At 38.9% G+C, this 19843-nt stretch overlaps 1 protein-coding gene across 2 annotated transcripts in view; it reads right to left on the bottom strand.

Annotated features, from left to right (window-relative positions):
* Positions 1 to 19843, bottom strand: part of PCOLCE2 (procollagen C-endopeptidase enhancer 2) — a 147335-nt gene that overhangs the window by 20998 nt on the left and 106494 nt on the right. For both annotated transcript variants that reach the window (XM_054714127.1, XM_054714128.1), the window contains 3 exons: positions 19066 to 19220; positions 13751 to 13834; positions 11730 to 11897 (listed from right to left, as the gene is read on the bottom strand). In XM_054714127.1, the coding sequence (XP_054570102.1) occupies positions 11730 to 11897; positions 13751 to 13834; positions 19066 to 19220 (407 nt within the window). The remainder of the gene's footprint in view (positions 1 to 11729; positions 11898 to 13750; positions 13835 to 19065; positions 19221 to 19843) is intronic.

The raw sequence follows: 19843 nt of genomic DNA, 5'->3' as shown, positions 1-19843 counted from the left end.
CTGAGGAGCAGCAGCCTGCCCATGATTGAGGAGTGGCTGCCGCGTGCAGACCGCCCCAATCTGAGGAGCAGCAGCTGTGTAGAGCCCGCACCCTACACCATTCCGAGGAATAGCAACTGCGTGAGCAACCTGCCCCCATCCGACAATCAGCAGCCACATGAGAAGCCCACCCCCATCCAAGGAATAGCAGCTGCGCAAGCAGCCTCCTCCACCAGCCAGAGGAGACACCACTGCTGTGAACAGCACCCACCAGAGGAGCCACTGCCACCTGAGAAACAGCCACTTCAGCAACCACCTGAGGAACAACCGCAGTCCAAGGAGCCACTGCCACCCAAGGAGCAGCCCCTGCATGACTCAACATCTAGATCAGTTGGTGAGACCAAAAATGGGGAGACAAAGATACCCCCAAAGGAAAAAAAAGGAGGAATTGCCAGAAAAGCAGCTAAGTGAAACACAGGCAAGCAATATGTCAGAAAGAGAATTCAGAATAAGGGTCATACACTTCATAAACCAAATGGAGGAAAAAAATCAATAACTTATGTAAGAATCAAGAACAAATGAAGAGTGATACAGCTGCAATAATAATAAAAAAAATAAAAAAACATGGAAAGTTTCAACAGTAGACTAGGAGAAGTGGAGGGCCGAATTAGCGAATTAGAAGACAGGAAAGCAAAACACACCCAAACTGAACTGCAATTGGAGAAAAAAAATTAAAAGGCAGGAGAAGAGCCTAAGGGAGCTATGGGTCAACATGAAAAGAAGCAACATACGAAGAATAGGATACCAGAACAACTGGAAGAGGAACAAGAGTTAGAAAACCACTTCGAAGAAATAATGGCAGAAAACTTCCCTGATGTGGGGAAGAAAATAGTCACACAAGCACAGAGAGTCCTAAACAAGATGAACCCGAAAAGACCCACACCAAGACACATCATAATTACAATGGCAAATGTTCAGGACAAAGAGAGTATCTTAAAGGCTGCAAGAGAGACAGAAAGTTACATACAAGGGATTTCCATTTATTTTATCAAAGATTTCTCAACAGAAACACAACAGGCTACAAAAGAATGGAAGGAAATTTACAAAGTGATGCAAAGCAAGGGACTGAATCCAAGAATACTCTATGAAGCAAAGCTATCATTCAAAATTGAAGGAGAAATAAGGAGCTTCACAGACAAAAAAAAAAAAAAAAAAACGGCTAAGGGAATTTATCACTACCAAGCCAGCAATGCAAGAAATGCTAAAGGGAATGCTGTAAAAAGAAGAAATAAAAAGGAAAGAAGAAACACAGGCATAAAAAATAAAAATGTCTACAAACAAGTACCTATCAATAATAACCTTGAACGTAAATGGACTGAATGCCCGAATCAAAAGATATTGAGTGGTTGAATGGAAAACATGAGCCATACATATGCTGTCTACAAGAGACCCACCTCAGAACAAGGGATGCGCACAGACTGAGAGTGAAGGGATGGAAAAATATCTTCCAGGCAAATGTAAATGAAAAAAAAGCTGGGGTAGCAATACTTATATCTGACAAAATAGACCTCAAAGTGAAGGACATAACAAGACATAAGGAAGACCACTTCATAATATTAAAGGGATTGATACAACAAGAGGATATAACCCTGATAAAGATATATGCACCCAATGCAGGAACACCCAAACACATAAAATAACTCCTGGAAGATATCAAGGGAGAAATCAACAATAATACAATCATAGTAGGAGACTTTAACACACCACTGATATCAATGAATAAATCCTCTAGATAAAAAATCAGCAAAGAAACAGCAATCCTAAATGACTCACTAGATCAGATGGAATAATTGACATCTTCAGAACATTTCACCCCAAAGTCACAGAATATACATTCTTCTCAAGTGCACATGGGACATTTTCAAAAATGGACCATATATTGGGTCACAAGAAAATTAAAGAAGGTTGAAATCATATCAAGCATTTTCTCAGACCACAATGGTATAATATTAGAAATAAACTACAATAAAAACAGTCAAAAAATGCAAACACTTGGAAGCTGAATAGCATGCTATTAAAAAGTGATTGGGTTACCAAAAAGATCAAAGAAGAAATTAAAAACATCCTGGAAACTAATGACAATAAAAACACAACAATCCAAACTCTAGGGGACACTGTGAAAGCAGTGCTAGGAGGGAAGTTTATAGCTCTACAGGCCTACCTCAAAAAACAAGAAAAAATAGTAATAAATCATATAACTCTATGATTCAAAGAATTAGAAAGAGAGCAACAAGAAAAGCCCAGAGTGAGCAGAAGGAAGGAGATAATAAAGATTAGAGCAGAAATAAATGACATAGAGACCAAAAAAAAAAAAAAATTAATGAAACCAAGAGCTGGTTCTTTGAAAGGATAAACAAGATTGACGAACCTGTAGCCAGGCTCACTAAGAAGCAAAGAGAGAGGACCCATATAAACAAAATCAGAAATGAAAGAGGCAAAATAACAACAGACCACACAAAAATACAAAGGATTGTTAAAAAATACTGTGAACAGGGAGCGAGAAAATGGCGGCAGAATAGACAGATGTGTTCTGAGCCTTGTCCCTGAGAAGAAAGAAAGAACAGCTGTCACATGGGGAGTATTTGTTAGCAAGCTAAAGGATAGCTAAACTCCAGGAGAAGGTGGGGGACTGCTAAACGGGGTTCCCCTGAACGGGCAGCCACCACTGCGGGTGGGTCCCCTACCAGAGCTACGGGCTCAGACGGGGAAACCCCACCATCTTGAAAAGGAAAATGGATCTTATCGGAAGCCTGAAAATCCACAACTGCAGCAACCACCGAACAGCTGGGAGCCCCAGAACACCGGTCCCCAATTGGCGTAAACACACGGATTCAAAGGAGCTCTTCACTCCACCACGGAAATGTCAGATTTTTCCGGGGATAAGGTGAGGTCTCTGGTCCCGGCAGGAGAGAGAAAGGCGCGCACTGTGGGAGATGAAGGACTGGGGAAATCTGTGCCTAGGAAAATCCGTGGCTGTTGGGGCTGGTGTGATCCATGAATGTGGAAGGAGATCCTCTGAGCTGCTAACAGAAGGGATCTCTAAAAAGCAACCCATTTTGATCTGATGCGGAGGGACAGCCTAAGAATTTCAAAGATGTGCAGGCTGCTTAGACTTGCGCGCAGACCCATTGTTCGCACATTTGGGCTTTTTCCTCTTCATTTCCTTGCTTCTGATTACTAAGCCCAACACATAGGATCACCCAGTTGGGGACACCCTGGGAGAATGCAGGGGGAAGTTGTTTTTCTGGGACCTGGGGATTGGACCGGGGAGTGACCATCAGAGAGCCAGCTCTGAGGCAGCCCACCTCCAAAAACTGGTATTGAGTGCCACAGGAAAAGAAGGCTAGAGAGGCCATAGAGACCTGGAAGTCAATCCAGAAACACTGCCACCAAAGGGCTGAATCACAAATTGACTCTTGTGTAATCAAAAATAAAGGAATACAAGAAATTAAGACACCACCTATTTAAAAATCAGGACTGGCTTACAACACTGAGGAGCAGTGGAATGCAGGGAACTGCCATATTGTCCGGACTGGGAAACAGGCATGCCAAACAGAACAATAGAGAAAGTGAATGACCTTCACTACTGCACATTTCATTTTTTTGTTATTTTTTATTTTAATTTTTTGCATCTTTTACTTAAGAAACTAATTTTTTTCTTTTTTCCTCACTTGATTTTACCCTTTTAATTATTACATTTTTATTTTCAATCAGCATTATTACTACTACTATTTTACCTTTTTTTTTAAGTGTCATTTTATTTTCTCTATATTTTACTTTGAGATTAATATTCTACATTCTATTTTCACCTTTCCTTTAGCACCGTTTTACCCTATCTCAACTCTACCTTTATGCCATCACTCTCTTCCTAACCTTTCCCCTTTTGGTGTCCTATTTATCTTAACCCTTTCCTGCTTTAGATTTTCCCTATTCTTTCTGTTTACTCACTGATAAAATTTTACCCTACTTATATATCTAATTTCCAATCCCCTGCTCCAAGTCCATACACACCTCTCTCTTCACTATCTTAACTATCCAAAAAATTGTTTTTCTCTCTGTCCTTTTGTTGTTGTTTGCTTGAATGTTGATTATATTGGATTTTTATGCTTTTGTTGTGAGATTGTTTTGCTTATTCTTTTTATTGTTTGGTTTTTTGTTTGATTTGTTTTTGTTTGTTTTTTACTTCTGTTTTCCCTTGCCTTGCTTGATATTAGTTGGTGCTGTAGTTTGTATTAATCTGCAGGTACTTGTTGCTTGTATTTGCTGAGATTAGTGGTTGTTTTTTTGAGTTTTCTCCCCATATATATAGTTTGTTCCCCTTTTCTCTCTTGGTCTCATTCTTGTCTCTCTTACTTTTTTTTTCCTTTCCCAATTTAATTTTCATACTCCTCTTTTATTTCTTTCTTTTTACTCTTCTTCTTTCTCTCCTATCCCCTAATTTGCCTTTCCCTGGTGGTCACTTTTATTGGAGGTTATTAATATCATGAATACATTTCTGTTCAGTGCCTTGTGTGTTGTACCTGGTTGCGTTGTATTTTGACCCTTTAAGTCAACACATGAGAGAGAGAACTACATAACCAGACATCTGGAGAAGAGAGACCATGGGGAGACAAAGAAAGAGCCCGCATATGAAAGAAAAGCAGGCATCACCAGAAAAGAAAGTAAACAAATTAGAGGCAAGCAACCTATCAGAGAAAGAATTCAGAGAAATGGTCATAAGGTGGCTGAAAAGAATGGAAGACAAATTCAACAATATGAGTAAGAACCAAAAGGAAATGAAGAAGAATCAAGAAGAAATGAAAAATGACATCGCTGCTGTAAAGAACTCAATAGAAAGCATCAAGAGTAGACTAGAAGAAGCAGATGACTGCATCAGTGAGCTAGAAGACAAGATGGGGAAAAATACCCAAGTAGAGCAGCCTCTAGAAAAAAAAAAAAAACATTAAAAAGCAGGAGGAGAGCCTAAGGGAACTTTGGGACAACATGAAACAAACAAACAAAAAAACATCCACATAATAAAGGTTCCAGAAGGAAAGGAAACTGAGCAAGGAATAGAAACCCTGTTTGAAGAAATAGTGACAGAAAACTTCCCTGATATAGGGAAGAAAAAACCCACACGAATCCAAGAAGTCACAGAGTCCCAAGCAAAATGAACCCCAAAGACGGGCGCCAAGGCACATTATAATTAAATTGGCAAACAGAAACAACAAAGTAAGAATCTTAAAAGCGGCCAGAGAGAGACAGAAAGTTACATATAAAGGAACCCCCATCAGACTAGCAACTGATTTCGCAATAGAAACTCATCAGGCCAGAAGGGAATGGAATGAAATAAACAAAGTCATGCAAAGGAAGAGTCTCAGTCCAAGAATACTGTACCCAGCAAGGCTATCAATCAAAATTCAAGGTGAAATAAGGAGCTTCAAGGACAAAAAAGGACTAAGGGAATTTATTACCACCAAACCAACAATTCAAGAAATGCTAAAGGGTCTGCTGTAAAAAAAGAAATAGGAAGCGAAGAAGGAACACAGGGGTAAAGAATAAAAAAATGTGACAAATAAGTACCTATCTATAATAACTTTAAATGTAAATGGATTAAATGCCCCAATCAAAAGACATAGGGTAACGGATTGGATAAGAAAACAAGACCCATATATCTGCTGTCAACAAGAAACCCACTTCAGAAAAAAAGATGCAAACAGACTGAGGGTGAAGGGATGGAAAAAGGTTTTCCAGGCGAATGGAAATTAAAAAAAAAAAAACTGGGGTAGCAATTACTTATATCTGACAAAATAGATCTCAAACTGAAGGACATAACAAGACATAAGGAAGGCCACTGCATAACACTAAAGGGAGCAATCCAACAAGAAGAAATAACTCTGGTAAACATATATGCACCCAATACAGAAGCACCCAAATACATAAAAAACCTCCTGGAGGATATCAAGGGAGAGATTTACAGCAATACAATCATAGCAGAGGGACCTTAATACCCCACTATCACAACTGGACAAATCAGCTAAACAAAAAATCAGCAAAGAAACATCAATCCTAAATGACTCACTAGACCAGATGGAATTAATTGATATCTTCAGAATATTTCACCCCAAAGCCACAGAATATACATTCTTCTCAAGTGCACATGGGTCATTTTCAAAGATAGACCATATGTTGGGACATAGGCAAAGTCTCTCCAAATTTAAGAAGATAGAAATCATATCAAGCATCTTCTCAGATCACAGTGGCATAAAACTGGAAATCAACTACAATAAAAACAATCCAAAAAATCAAACACATGGAGACTAAACAGCATGCTATTAAACAATGACTCGGTTACCAGAGAGATCAAGGAATAAATAAAAAACATCATGGCAACAAATGACAATGAAAACACAACAATCCAAAATCTGTGGGACACAGCGAAAGCAGTGTTGAGAGGGAAGTTCATAGCTCTACAAGCCTACTGTAAAAAACACGAAATAATGGTAATAAATTACCTAACCCTACAACTCAAAGAGTTAAAAAAAAAAAAGAGCAAAAAAAAAAGCCCAGTATGAGCAGAAGGAAGGAAATAAAGATCAGAGCGGAGATAAACGACATAGAGACCAAAGAAACAATACAAAAGATCAACAAACCAAGAGTTGGTTCTTTGAAAGTATAAACAAGATTGATGAACCTCTAGCCAGGCTCACCAAGAAGCAAAGAGAGAGCACCCAAATAAACAAAATCAGAAATGAAAGAGATGATATAACAACAGACCCCGCCAAAATAAAAAGGATTGTTAAAAAATATTATGAACAACTCTATTCCAACAAACTGGACAACCTGGAGGAAATGGACATATACCTAGAAAAATATAACATTCCAAAACTCAATCAGGAAAATTCTAAACAGCTAAATAGGCCAGTAACTATGGAAGAAATTGAAGCAGTCATCAAAAAGCTTCTGGCAAACAAAAGCCCGGGGCCAGAAGTCTTTACAGGAGAGTTTTACCAAACATTCAAGGAAGAAATAAAACCTATCCTCCTTAGACATTTCCAAAAATTTCAAGAGGAAGGAACACTTCCAAGCTTCTTCTATGAAGCCAGCATCACCCTAATACCAAAATCAGATAAAGACAACACAATTAAAGAGAATTGTAGGCCAATATGCCTCATGAACATAGATGCCAAAATCCTCAACAAAATTCTAGCAAATTGGCTCTAGCAGTATATCAGAAAGATCATATCCCATGATCAAGTAGGATTTATCCCAGGAATGCAAGGATGGTACAATATCCACAACGCAATAAATGTGATATATCACATAAACAAACTGATAGATAAATATCACATAGTCATATCAATTGATGCAGAAAAAGCATTTGACAAAATCCAACACCCTTTTTTGATAAAAACTCTCAACAAGGTGGGAATAGAAGGATCATACCTCAACATCATAAAAGCTATATATGATAAACCAACAGCAAACATCATACTCAATGGGCAAAAACTAAAACCATTTCCCCTAAGAACAGGAACAAGACAGGGATGCCCACTCTCACCACTCCTGTTCGACATAGTACTGGAAGTATTGGTCATTGCAATTAGACAAGAAGAAGAAATAAAAGGCATCCAAATTGGAAAAGAAGAAGTAAAGCTGCCCTTATTTGCATATGACATGATATTGTACATAAAAAACCTGGAAGACTCCATCAAAAAACTAAGAGACTTAATAAATGAATTTAGCAATGTAGCAGGATACAAAATTAACACCAAGAAATCTATGGAATTTCTAATACACCAATAGTGAACTTAAAGAAAGAGATATTAAAGAACAATCCCATTTACCATCTCACTAAAAAAATTAAGATACCTAGGAATACACTTAACTAAGGAGGTAAAAGACCTATACGCATAAAACTACAGAACACTGAAAGAAGAGATAGAGGGAGATGTAAACAGGTGGAAGAACATACCATGTTCATGGATTGGTAGAAACAACATCATTAAAATGTACATACTACCCAAAGCAATCTATACATTCAATGCACTCCCCATTAAAATACTAACGGCATATTTCACAGACCTAGAAGGAACTCTCCAAAAATTTATCTGAAATACAAAAAGACCCCGAATAGCCACAGCAATCCTGAGAAAGAAGAATAAAGTAGGTTGGATCTCAATACCAGATTTCAAGCTGTATTACAAAGCCACTGTTCTCAAAACAGCATGGTACTGGCACAAGAACAGACATATAGATCAATTGAATAGAATAGAGAATCCAGATATCGACCCAAACCACTATGCTCAATTAATATTTGACAAAGGAGGCATGAACATACAATGGAGTCAAGACAGTCTCTTCAATAAATGGTGTTGGGAAAATTGGACAAATACATGCAAAAAAATGAAACAAGATCACCAACTTACACCATACACAAAAATAAACTCAAAATGGATCAAGGACTTAAACATAAGACGGGAAACAATAAACATACTAGAGGAATCCACAGGCAGCAAAATCTCAGACATATGCCAAAAGAACTTCTTCACCGATATTGCCCCTAGGGCAATGGAAGCTAAAGAGAAAATAAACAAATGGTACTACATCAAAATAAAATCTTTTTCACAGCAAAAGAAACCATCAACAAAACAACAAGAAAGCCAACTGCATGGGAGAACATATATGCCACTGTTATCACTGATAAGAGTTTAATCTCCAACATTTACAGAAAACTCATACAACTCAACAAAAGGAAGATAAACAATCCAATCAAGAAATGGGAAAAGGACCTAAATAGATACTTTTCAAAAGAAGACAGCAGGAAGGCCAAGAGACATATGAATACATGCTCAAAGTCACTAATTATCCGAGAGATGCAAATCAAAACGACAATGCGGTACCATCTGACACCTGTCAGAATGGCTATCATCAACAAATCAATAAATGACAAATGTTGGCGAGGATGCGGAGAAAAAGGAACCCTGGTGCACTGCTAGTGGGAATGCAGACTGGTGCAGCCACTGTGGAGAACAGTATGGAGTTTCCTCCAAAAACTAAAAATGGAACTCCCATTTGACCCAGTAATACCACTTCTAGGAATATATCCCAAGAAGCTAGAAACATCAATCAGAAAGGATATGTGCACTCCTATGCTCATAGTAGCACAATTTACCATAACTAAGATTTGGCAACAGCCTAAGTGTCCATCAGCAGATGAGTGGATTAAAAAACTGTTGTACATCTACACAATGGAATACTACACTGCGCTAAAAAGGAAGGAATTCCTACCATTTGCAACAACATGGAAAGAACTGGAGAGCATTATGCTTAGTGAAATAAGCCAGTCAGAGAAAGATAAACATCACATGATCTCACTCATTTATGGAATATAATAAGCAACATAAACTTATGAACAAAAACAGTTCCAGAGACAGAGAAACATCAATCAGACCATCAAACCTCAGAGGGAAGGTAGGGGAGGGTGGGGGTAAGGGGGAGAGATCAACCAGAGGACTTGTATGCATGCATATAAGCCTAACCAATGGACACAGACAACAGAAGGGTAAGGGCATGAGTGGGGTGGATAGGGGAATAATGGGGAAATAAGGACACATATGTAACACCTTAATCAATAAAAAAAATTAATAAAAAAAACCATCGTGCTTTCCTGTCATATACAGCATAGGGAAAATAGTCAGTAATCCTATATAATAAAGCCTAATATGCTAAAAAATAATCATTCAGAATAAAAAAAGACCCCAAATAGCCACAGCAATCCTGAGAAAGAAGAATAAAGTAGGTGGGATCTCAATACCAGATTTCAAGCTGTATTACAAAGCCACTGTTCTCAAAACAGCCTGGTACTGGCATAAGAACAGACACAGACCAATGGAATAGGACAGAGAATCCAGATATGGACCCAAATCACTATGCTCAATTAATATTCGACAAAGGAGGCATGAATATACAATGGAATCAAGATAGTCTCTTCAACAAATGGTGTAGATACTTTTCGAAAGAAGACTGAAGGAAGGCAAAGAAGCATATGAAAATATTCTCAAAGTCACTAATCATCTGAGAGATGCAAATCAAAACGACAATGAGGTACCATCTCACACCTGTCAGAATGGCTATAATCAACAAATCAACAAAGGACAAGTGCTGGGGAGGATTCGGAGAAAAAGGAACCCTCGTGCACTGCTAGTGAGAATGCAGACTGGTGCAACCACTGTGGAGAACAGTATGGAGTTTCCTCCAAAAACTAAAAATGAAACTCTCATTTGACCCAGTGATCCTACTCTAGGAATATATCCCAAGAAACTAGAAACACCAATCAGAAAGGATATATGCAACCCTATGTTCATAGTGGCACAATTCACCATAGCTAAGATTTGGAAACAGCCTAAGTGCCCATCAGCAGATGAGTGGATTAAAAAACTGTGGTACATCTACACAATGGAATACTATGCTGTGCTAAAAAAGAAGGAGTTCTTACCATTTGCAACAGCATGGATGGAACTAGAGAGTATTATGCTAAGTGAAATAAGTCAGTCAGAGAAAGATAAATATCACATTATCTCACTCATTTTTGGAATATAATGAACAACATAAACTGATGCACGAAAATAGATCCAGAGACAGAGAAACATCGATCAGACCATCAAACCTCAGAGGGAAGATAGGGGACAGTGGGTGTAAGGGGTGAGATCAACCAAAGGACTTGTATGCATGCATATAAGCCTAACCAGTGGACACAGATAAAAGTGGGGTGAGGGCATGAGTGGGGTGATGGGGGGGGTGGATAATGAGGGAATAAGGACACATATGTAACACCTTAATCAATAAAGAAATTAATAAAATAAAAGGGAAAGGGCTTCACATTTTATACACTTCTCTACATATTTAAACTTTTTTATAACCATAGAAAATATATTACTTTTGTAAGTTAAAGAGCTTGTTTAAAAATTATGTGGTTCTGGCTCTGGAGTAACTTTCCCTTTCCCTTAATTTCTCTTAAACTCATTCCCATGTATAGATTAAATGATCCTACATCTGAAAATTATTCCCAAATCTTTAATTCTAACCAATATATGCCTTTCTCCCTTCTGAACTTGAGCTCTGAATTGCATTTTTTTAAAAACACCTTTTAATATTTTTATTGATTTCAAGAGAGAGAGGGAGAGAGAGAAACATCAATGATGAGAGAGAATCTTTGATTTTTCTGCCTCCTGCACACACCCCCACTAGGGATCAAGTCTGCAACCTGGACATGTGCCCTTGACCAGAATCGAACCCAGGCTACTTCAGTCCACAGGCTGACGCTCTATCCACTGAGCCAAACTGGCTAGGAATAAATTGTCTTTTATTTCTGAATATTTTCCTCTGTAATATTGGCACCTTAAGTGCATAACTGAAAGTCTCTTTCTTCTGAACTGCTCCTCTGTGTCTGTCCGTATTGATTCAACCTCATGTGCTGCTTGGACTCATTCATCATTTCCGCTCCTCATCCTTGCCCACCTCACAGGAACTGGGCTTAGAGCCCAATTCTGCCTGATGCCACGGTCTTCCTTCTGTTCCAAAAGCCCTGACTTGACTTCCATTAACTAGCTAGAGCATGCTCAGATCCCTGAGTAGCTTGGAGAGGCTCTCTTGTCCCCATCTCTGTCCCTGAGCTCCACTGCAAGACTAAAATCTTCCTCCTTACTCACCTCTTCTGAGGAGAGGGCACTGCTTGCAAATCACAATGACCTTGGCACTCATGTTCTTGCCAGCCTGTTGAACTGCCAGATTTCCCTCTTTATAGATGCTGATGAGGGAGACTGTGGCATGCAAGCTTCCACCCCGCGTGATGGTTGTGATAACAGTACCAGCAAATACTGCGGAAGAAAACATTTTTGAAATAATATAACAGTGAAGGCAAATGTAGGCAGAATTGAACATAATTTTACATTTTTCTAAGTGTCAGATGGGAAGCATTTTAATGTTAAAGAGAAGGCCCTAGCAGAACAATCAAATTTGATTCTGTATGCTTGTCACCAAAATTCAGGTTGAAGAAAGGAGCCGTGGTGCTATCATGCTGCCCATGTTGCTAGATATTGAGACCCCGAGCCACAAAGGTCGAGCTGATAGTCTCTTTCTTATCCACCCTATTTATCTCATTTAACAAATCAAGGTATAGAACTGAATTATAACAAAGCATTTTCTTGCTTAAGATTTTTTCTAGCAAAATTCACTTGCTTTTCATTATGTAACTCTCTTTTTTCCATTTTGACTTTGGAGAAAAGAGTCTAATTTCTGAGCCACAGAAGGAAAGAATATATGTTTCTCAAAGGTGTGCTTTTGGCATTTTGGTGAGGGCAATGCCACGTGGAATGGGACCTGCATTGAAGGACTATTTTATGAGCCTGTCCCTGCCCAGAAAAAAACAGTAGCACTCCCCGGTTATTGTGACAACCCAAACTGCCCCTGGAGGTCAGGCTGAGAACCAATGGGCTGCAAGTGACTGTTTGTGGTTGTTTTGCCATGTAATATTGGCACAGTGAGTCACAGTGGAGTTAATCAAGTTTTGGACTTGGCTGATAGGAGCCTTTTGGGGTGAAGTGAGAGCTCACTGCTCACATGATGTGCAAAGCTCACAAACGTCAGAATTCTCCTCTGAGTGTTCACTGCAAAATGTCAGCTTGTAGCCAAGTGGAATTAGGTGGCATCAAAAGACAGAGAAGGAGATTTCCTGAAGCACCTCCTGCAGAGACAGGCTGGCTGTCGTGGCAGTGACACCTGTGCTGTTTGGTTCATTTTTATGCCTGGAAAATGAGTGGGGAATGGCCCAGGTCTGCAAGGCATGCAGAGCCCCTCTAGGAGGCCCTGGGTCTGGGGTAAGCTTTTAGGTTGCGCCACTTTCTTTTCCTGGCAAGACCTTCCTAAATCTTCCTTGTGGAAATAAGAAACATAATTAAATATGGTATCTTTTGCTCTTGAGTGGTTTTCACAAAAAGTGCAACTATATTTTAGTTTAAAAAGCTCTTGTAAATTCTAAATCATTAGTAATGTCGCCTCAGGTTCCAATTTATAAGTGTTTCCAAATAGATTTCAGATTTCCAGGTTTAAATTTAATATTTTAGAAGGACAGACATTGCAGAGGAAATGCTTGAATTTCCTCTGAGAGAGGCCAGGTTAGATATGCTTTTAATTTATTGAAGTTGAATTATCTACCTAAAAAAAGAGTAACATGCTAATTGACTGTACCTTCTCAATGCCCACCAATTAATCAGGAGTGAATATGCAAATTAACCCAACAAAGATGGCAGGTTAATTTGCATATGCAGATGCATTGGGCCTCTAGTCAATGTATAAAAAGATAACCAATATATGAAAAATATGTGAGAAAAAAGTATACAGGTTTGTTGTGTGTTTTTGTTTTTGTTTTTGTTTTCAGAAATACTGAGCCAACCAAAATATACAGAATAGCAGTATCATGTACTAGGAGTCAAATTAAGTTTATATGAAAAAGTAAATTTTCTATATACATATTTTTCTCAGTGATGAACTCTAATACTTTGAAGAGCACAAGTTCACAAACCTGTATGGCAAAGTAATTTCTTGGGTAAATTAAGAGTGTAACTTACCCTTTACCATCACATTCATGCCAATTTCTTTGAGTCTAAGCATATAGTCTCACATTTCTTATAAGTTTCTTATAAAACCAAAGTTGCTTGGTTTTATTTCTTACCAAAATTGCTTGAACAGTAATTGCTTTCCAGAGTACCAGCCCATCTACATTTTTGTTGACACATGGCCATGGTGGGTTTTAAACCTTAATTCAAAAAGGAAAGACATAAGATTCAGGAAAATAAATTCAAGTATAATTGCTATTTAGATACAAATCTATCACTTCAACATTCGTATTTATTTAACTGAGCCACCAATATGTCATTGCAATGAAATAATTAAAGAGCATGCAAAAGAAATTATTTATACTACCAACTAAAATTGCTCCTTTGCTGAATTTTAAACCTGAGATAAAAGAAAACCCATAATTAGCCTTATTCTCTTCTTTTCCATAAAACTAACACTATAACCAAAAATAGAGTTTTCATTTGCCCTGCTTAGAAAAATCTAATACAACAAATATGAACTAAGAAAATATAGGTTAACTCTTCACTTTACACAAAGAAGTATATAGTGTCTCCCTAAAGATGGAGAGAGCTTTCTTGGTACATTTAAAACATGCAATTACTTAACTGTGGACAGTACAGGGTTTCTAGAAACACTGCTCTCCTGTGTAAAGTGCATTATATCTATAATTAGATGCAACCGATTACTAAACATTTATGTTGAGCCTGCCATGGCCTGTCTGGAAATAGTTTTTTGTCACAACTAGGGCATGCTTCTAGCATCTAGTGGGTAGGGATGCTGCTAGATAACTTACAATGGACAGTGCCCAATAGGAAAGAATTATGTGATCCAAAATGTGACTAGTTCCACGGTTGAGAAACCATGAGTTAACAAAATAAAATACTTAATCCCAATTACCATCATTTAAAATGTTTCAAAAATACTTGCTAATTATTCACTTATATGTGGCAATATTCTAGGAAGAACCAAGCAAAACAACTGTAACAAAATTGCACTCATTAGGTAAGAATTTGCAATTGAAGTGCTGCCCTTCTAATAGGTTCTGCGGACTCTTCTGTGAATTTATTATTTATTTATTCTTAATTTGTACCCCTACTAAACTCCAAAAAGGATCTGAAGTGGATTACAACATAAAATATATAAAATTAAATGTTAAATACATATAATACCTTAATACATACATACATTTCTTTTTAAGACAAAGAGCTCAGTAAACACTTGAGGGGATGTTGTTCCAGAAGTTGGAGACCTAAATTTACCTAATGAATTGAACCAAAAAGTAGTGGCATTATGTTCTCCCTGATGGATGAAAGGGCATCCTTCTATGTGGATGACTGGAAGCCAGCTCCTTTTCAGCCTCCAAATGTCAGAATGGAAGTTGGGTTGGTGTCCCACACTGTTCCATCCCTCCCTTCCGTACATCCTTGCTCTCTTGCTCTCAGTCATCAGCTACACAACCTTAACCCTCTTCACCCTACTGTCATCTCCCCACTGCCCTGCTCTTCTCAGCCTTCCTCTCTGTGTACTCCTGCACCTATCTTGGTGGGGCACCCTCAGTGTGGTGCTCCCTCTCCATGTCATGGCCTCATCCTTCCCAGAGACTTTCTCTCTGCTCCATTTCAGTCACTCAGTCCCAGGCTCACATGTACTCCTGTTGAAGTCTTTAGTCACCAATCTCTCAAATTTAGACATATTCATATCCAGTATAACTGCCTCTGCTTCAAGCTTAGTTATTGATTTACTCTCATGAGTACTTTTTTTTTTCTATCTTTAGTGGTCCAACACCTCTCATTTGTTCCTAATTCATCTTTACTTCCTTGGCTGTTCCACTTAATTTCCATTATTTCTGTCATTTTCTTGACAATACCTTAAATGTCCTTTCCTCCTTGTCCTTCAACCCTGTCTGAACCTGTGCCTGCACTCAGCTGAGTCCACAAATGGACCCTCATTGAAGTGACAAGATGTTTGGTGGATCAACTCACTCCCCAATTTCCACAGCTTTTTTTCGAATTCTCTCATTCTCCTAACCACCTCGCTTCTCATTCTTAGCAGGGGATCCTGCCTATTTCATAGAGAGAACAGAGATCATAGAAGAAAATGTCTGCAAGATCCCCACCAAACCTTCAAAGCTGCCTTGTCTGCAGTTGCTCTCTTCTCTCCCTCCCCTGAGAGAAGAGGCTGCTCCACCTCTGGCCAGAGGTCTGTCCTGTGAGTCCTCTGGAGCAGCGGTCACCAACCTTTCAGACCTCATGGACCACCAGTGGTCCACGGACCACCAGTTGGTGACTGCTGCTCTGGAGGCCATGCCCCTCACCTTAGTAGATGTTCCCTCCTCAGGTCATCCTTCTGTCTGCCAGTATGTTCTCCATTGCTGGCTGCTTCCCATTGCCTTTAACTTCTTCTAGACACTCAAAGCCTCTCTCTCTCTTCTTTAGGACCAAACTTGTGGAATGAGTTGCTGGAACTTACTATGAATTTCTTCACCTTGTTCCAAACACCTCAGCCCACTTACATAACTCTTGCTAGAGTCTCCAAGTCATGAAACAGAATGGAAACATTTTAATCCTTCCCTTTTTTGAAGTTTCATCAACACTTCGCTCTACTAACCATTCCCTTCTTACAACATCCTCTTCCCAGGGTTCCCTGGCACATGCTCCTGGCTTCCCTCCCTCCTCCTTAGTTCTTGCCTTTCAGTCTCCATTACTAGCATATTCTCCCTTTAAAGTGTTGGCGTTTCTAGAGAGTTAATTCAGCCCTTCTTTCACCTCTAACCTCGTCCTAGGCAATCTCATTCTGGGTCCTGGTATCAGCCATGTACTGGTGATGATTATTAGATTTAGATATCTTACTTAAAACTATCTTCTGGTCTGGAGGCTCATAGACATAACTGTCCACATGACATTTCCACTTGAGTATCTCATGGACACCTCAGAGCTTAACTTATAAAGCTCACAGCTTAACTTATCAGCCTACTCCTCTACCCAGTTCTCAACTTCAGTGAATGGTTACATTAATCCCCCAAGGTTTTGCAAGCCAGGGATCTGGGAGGTATTCTTGACACATACCTGATCTCCCTAGTCCAATTAATCACCAAGCCCTGTCAATATCTCCCAACGTCCCTGACTTGCACAATTGTCAGTAACTCTTGACTATCTCTGTATTTTATTTATTTATTTATTTTAATTGATTTTACAGAGAGAGAGAAGCATTGATTTGTTGTTCCACTTATTTATACATCCATTGGTTGATTCTTATATGCGCCCTGACTGGGGATAAAATCTAAAACCTTAGCATAGTGGGATGATGATCTAACCAACTGAGCTACCTGTCAGGGCTCTCTGTATTTACATCATACCATAGAAGTTCACCTGGACAACCACAAGAACCTACAGATCCTCTTGACCCCTAAAGCCCATTCACGTCACAGTGACCAGAGTGATCTTCACAGTGCAAATCTAATCCTGAACTTTGCTTAAATCCATCAACAGTTTCCCCGACACTTAGGATAAAATCCAAAATACTTAGAGCATAAGGAAAGAGGTGGTAGGGACCAAAGATTAATCTAAAAAGAGAGAATAGGGATGAAGTGTGAAGGGCCTTATATACCACATGAAGGAGTTGGGCTCCCATGCTGTCCAATTTGGTTGCCACTAAGCACATGAGGCTTTTTAAATTTCATTAAATTAAAAACTCAGTCCCTCAGTAGCACCAGCCACATTTTCAGTGCTCAGTAGTGGCTAATGTACTGGGTGGCAAGGTGTAGAGAAAGACTTTAAGAGGGAGACAGGCCTGGTTGGCTGTGTGTGTGTGTGTGTGTGTGTGTGTGTGTGTGTGTGTGTGTGTCTGTGTGTGGTGGCAGGGCAAGCAGTGGGGAGGTCAGATAGAGGTCAAAGATGACTCTCAGACTGTGGCTCTGATGTTGTAGGCTATGTTGGGAAGCAGGTGGAGGAGCAAGTTTAGGGCAGAAAGTAGTGTAATAAAAACAAGTTGAGTTTGATAGGTTTTAATATAAATGTCTCGCAGTTGCAAAACTCTAGGAGATAATTACAAATCCATGTTTGCAATTTAAGAGAAAGTTTAGGGCTGAAGATAAAAGCTAGGGAACCACTAAGCACTATGGGTGTGACCAGATAATTTACTGGAAAGAATAAGGACAGCAGGGTCCACTGAGATGAGCTGGAGTAATGCTACAGTAACATGAGGCAGTACCCTTCCAGGCCACAAGGTGGCAAACTTGGGGAATGCTCAGAAAAATCAACTCTTTTAGAATGGCCTGTCCTCGGGATAACCTTACTTGGGGAGCATACAGAAAATAGTGGACAATAAAGTTGGTCTTATTTCAAACTGCTTATTTTCTTAACCTTAGGTCCTTCCTCCTCACTTTTTTTCTGCTCCCTGGATTTAGATTTTGATATCTGGGGCCTGAAATCCCAGTGAGGAGTTAACAGGATGTAGAGACTAGATACAGGGAACCCCTCCTGTCTCTCCAATTCTTAGATCATGTCCCAGGCCAGAGTTTCCCAACTGACTTCTAGAATATGTCAAATATATATTTTTTTTATTTACTCTAAAAAAAGATGTAATATATTTTGTATGACACATTTTGGAGCGAAGCAAAAACAATAAAAAAGTGCAAATATTGGCAGATGTGAAAACAGGCATAGTATTTTAATCTAAAATGCTATAATTCTATGTAATAAAAAGAAAACCATAATTTTATAAGTGCCAGCAAAGAAAAAGTAGTCTAATAATGATCTGTTATGTGGGTTCCTAGTAATTTTTAACTGGTCATAATTTTTTAAGATGACATTTACAAATTATTAGCTTAGCCCTGGCTGGTATGGCTCAGTTGATTAGAGCACTGTCCCCATACATCAGAAGGTGGCAGGTTTGATTCCCAGTCAGGGCATACACCCAGGTTTTGGTATGCAGATGGGAGGCAACCAATCAATATTTCTTTCTCACATCAATGTAAATTCTCCCTCTCTTCTAAAAATCCATTTAAAAAGTATTAGCTTAGGATTCTTTTCTTTAAAAAATATTTTTATTGATTTCAGAGAGAAAGGGAGAGAGATGGAAACATCAATGATGAGAGAGAATCATTGATTGGCTGCCTCCTGCATGCCCCCTGCTGGGCATATGCCCTTGACTAGAATCAAACCCAGGACCCTTCAGTCCACAGGCCAATGCTCTATCTACTGAGCCAAACCAGCTTTGGCTTAGCTTATTATTCTTATACCTTATACTTTTCTTTCATTAATGGAGTCATATTAGTCTCTTATGTATTGTTTTCATCTTATTTAACTTATTTTAGTTTTAAATAACTTCCTTTTGATTTTCTTTGTACTTTCAAAAGACTTTTTAACACTCCTTAAATTTATGTACAAATTTCAAAACAGAAAAACTCACCTGTAGTTACAGTGACTGTGGTGGTCACTGGCACTGCTGTAGTTGTAGGTAATTTTTTTGGCCTGAATTTGTAGTGACCAATAAATCCATCTGCAGTTAAGCTTAAGTCTGAGAAAAACTGAATGAGAAGTTCATGTCTTTCAGATACAATTGGCCTAAAGGAACAAAAACATGTTTAAGTGGATATATTTTAAAGTTTAGGTGGTACCTCTCTGAAATGTAGAATTTTCTAGGTTTCCATTAATTTCTAACAAATTACTACTTGTTTAAACTTAAAAGCTAAAATGCGTTAAAAAGGTGAAAGCCTTAATCTGCTCAACGTTAATGCTAATAGCTAATATTCATTGAGTGTTTGCCGAGCTGGGCACTGTGTTTTGTGTAAACCCTCTGCACCACAACCCTATTACTACCCCTTCTTATGGAATAGGCAACTGATGTTCAGAGTTCAGTGATTTGCCCAAGGCCCTATAGCTAGTATGGAGGAGAGCTGGGACTTGACTCCATAGACTGCAGTGGACACATAGACCAGTGTAAACACTGAAGCTGAGCTGGTTCATCGTAAGCACCTCAGGATTTATATGGATGTGGGAACTGCACAGCTTCTCTGAGTCTAGCCGGCCTGGGGAGCTGAGATGCTGGCCATGAGAATCAGATGAAGAAATTTAATGAACAAATTTCCAGGTGCTGTGAAGACACTACCTAAGGGCTGACTACCTATCACCTGGATACAAGAAAGCCATTAGGGTTTAATTGAAATTCCATTTCATTGTGGGTTTTT

The sequence above is a fragment of the Eptesicus fuscus genome, chromosome 3 (genome assembly GCF_027574615.1).
Source record: "Eptesicus fuscus isolate TK198812 chromosome 3, DD_ASM_mEF_20220401, whole genome shotgun sequence".
NCBI classification, from domain to species: Eukaryota; Metazoa; Chordata; class Mammalia; order Chiroptera; family Vespertilionidae; genus Eptesicus; species Eptesicus fuscus.
Note: the sequence above shows the minus strand (reverse complement) of the source record. Positions and strands in the feature narration are given on the sequence as shown.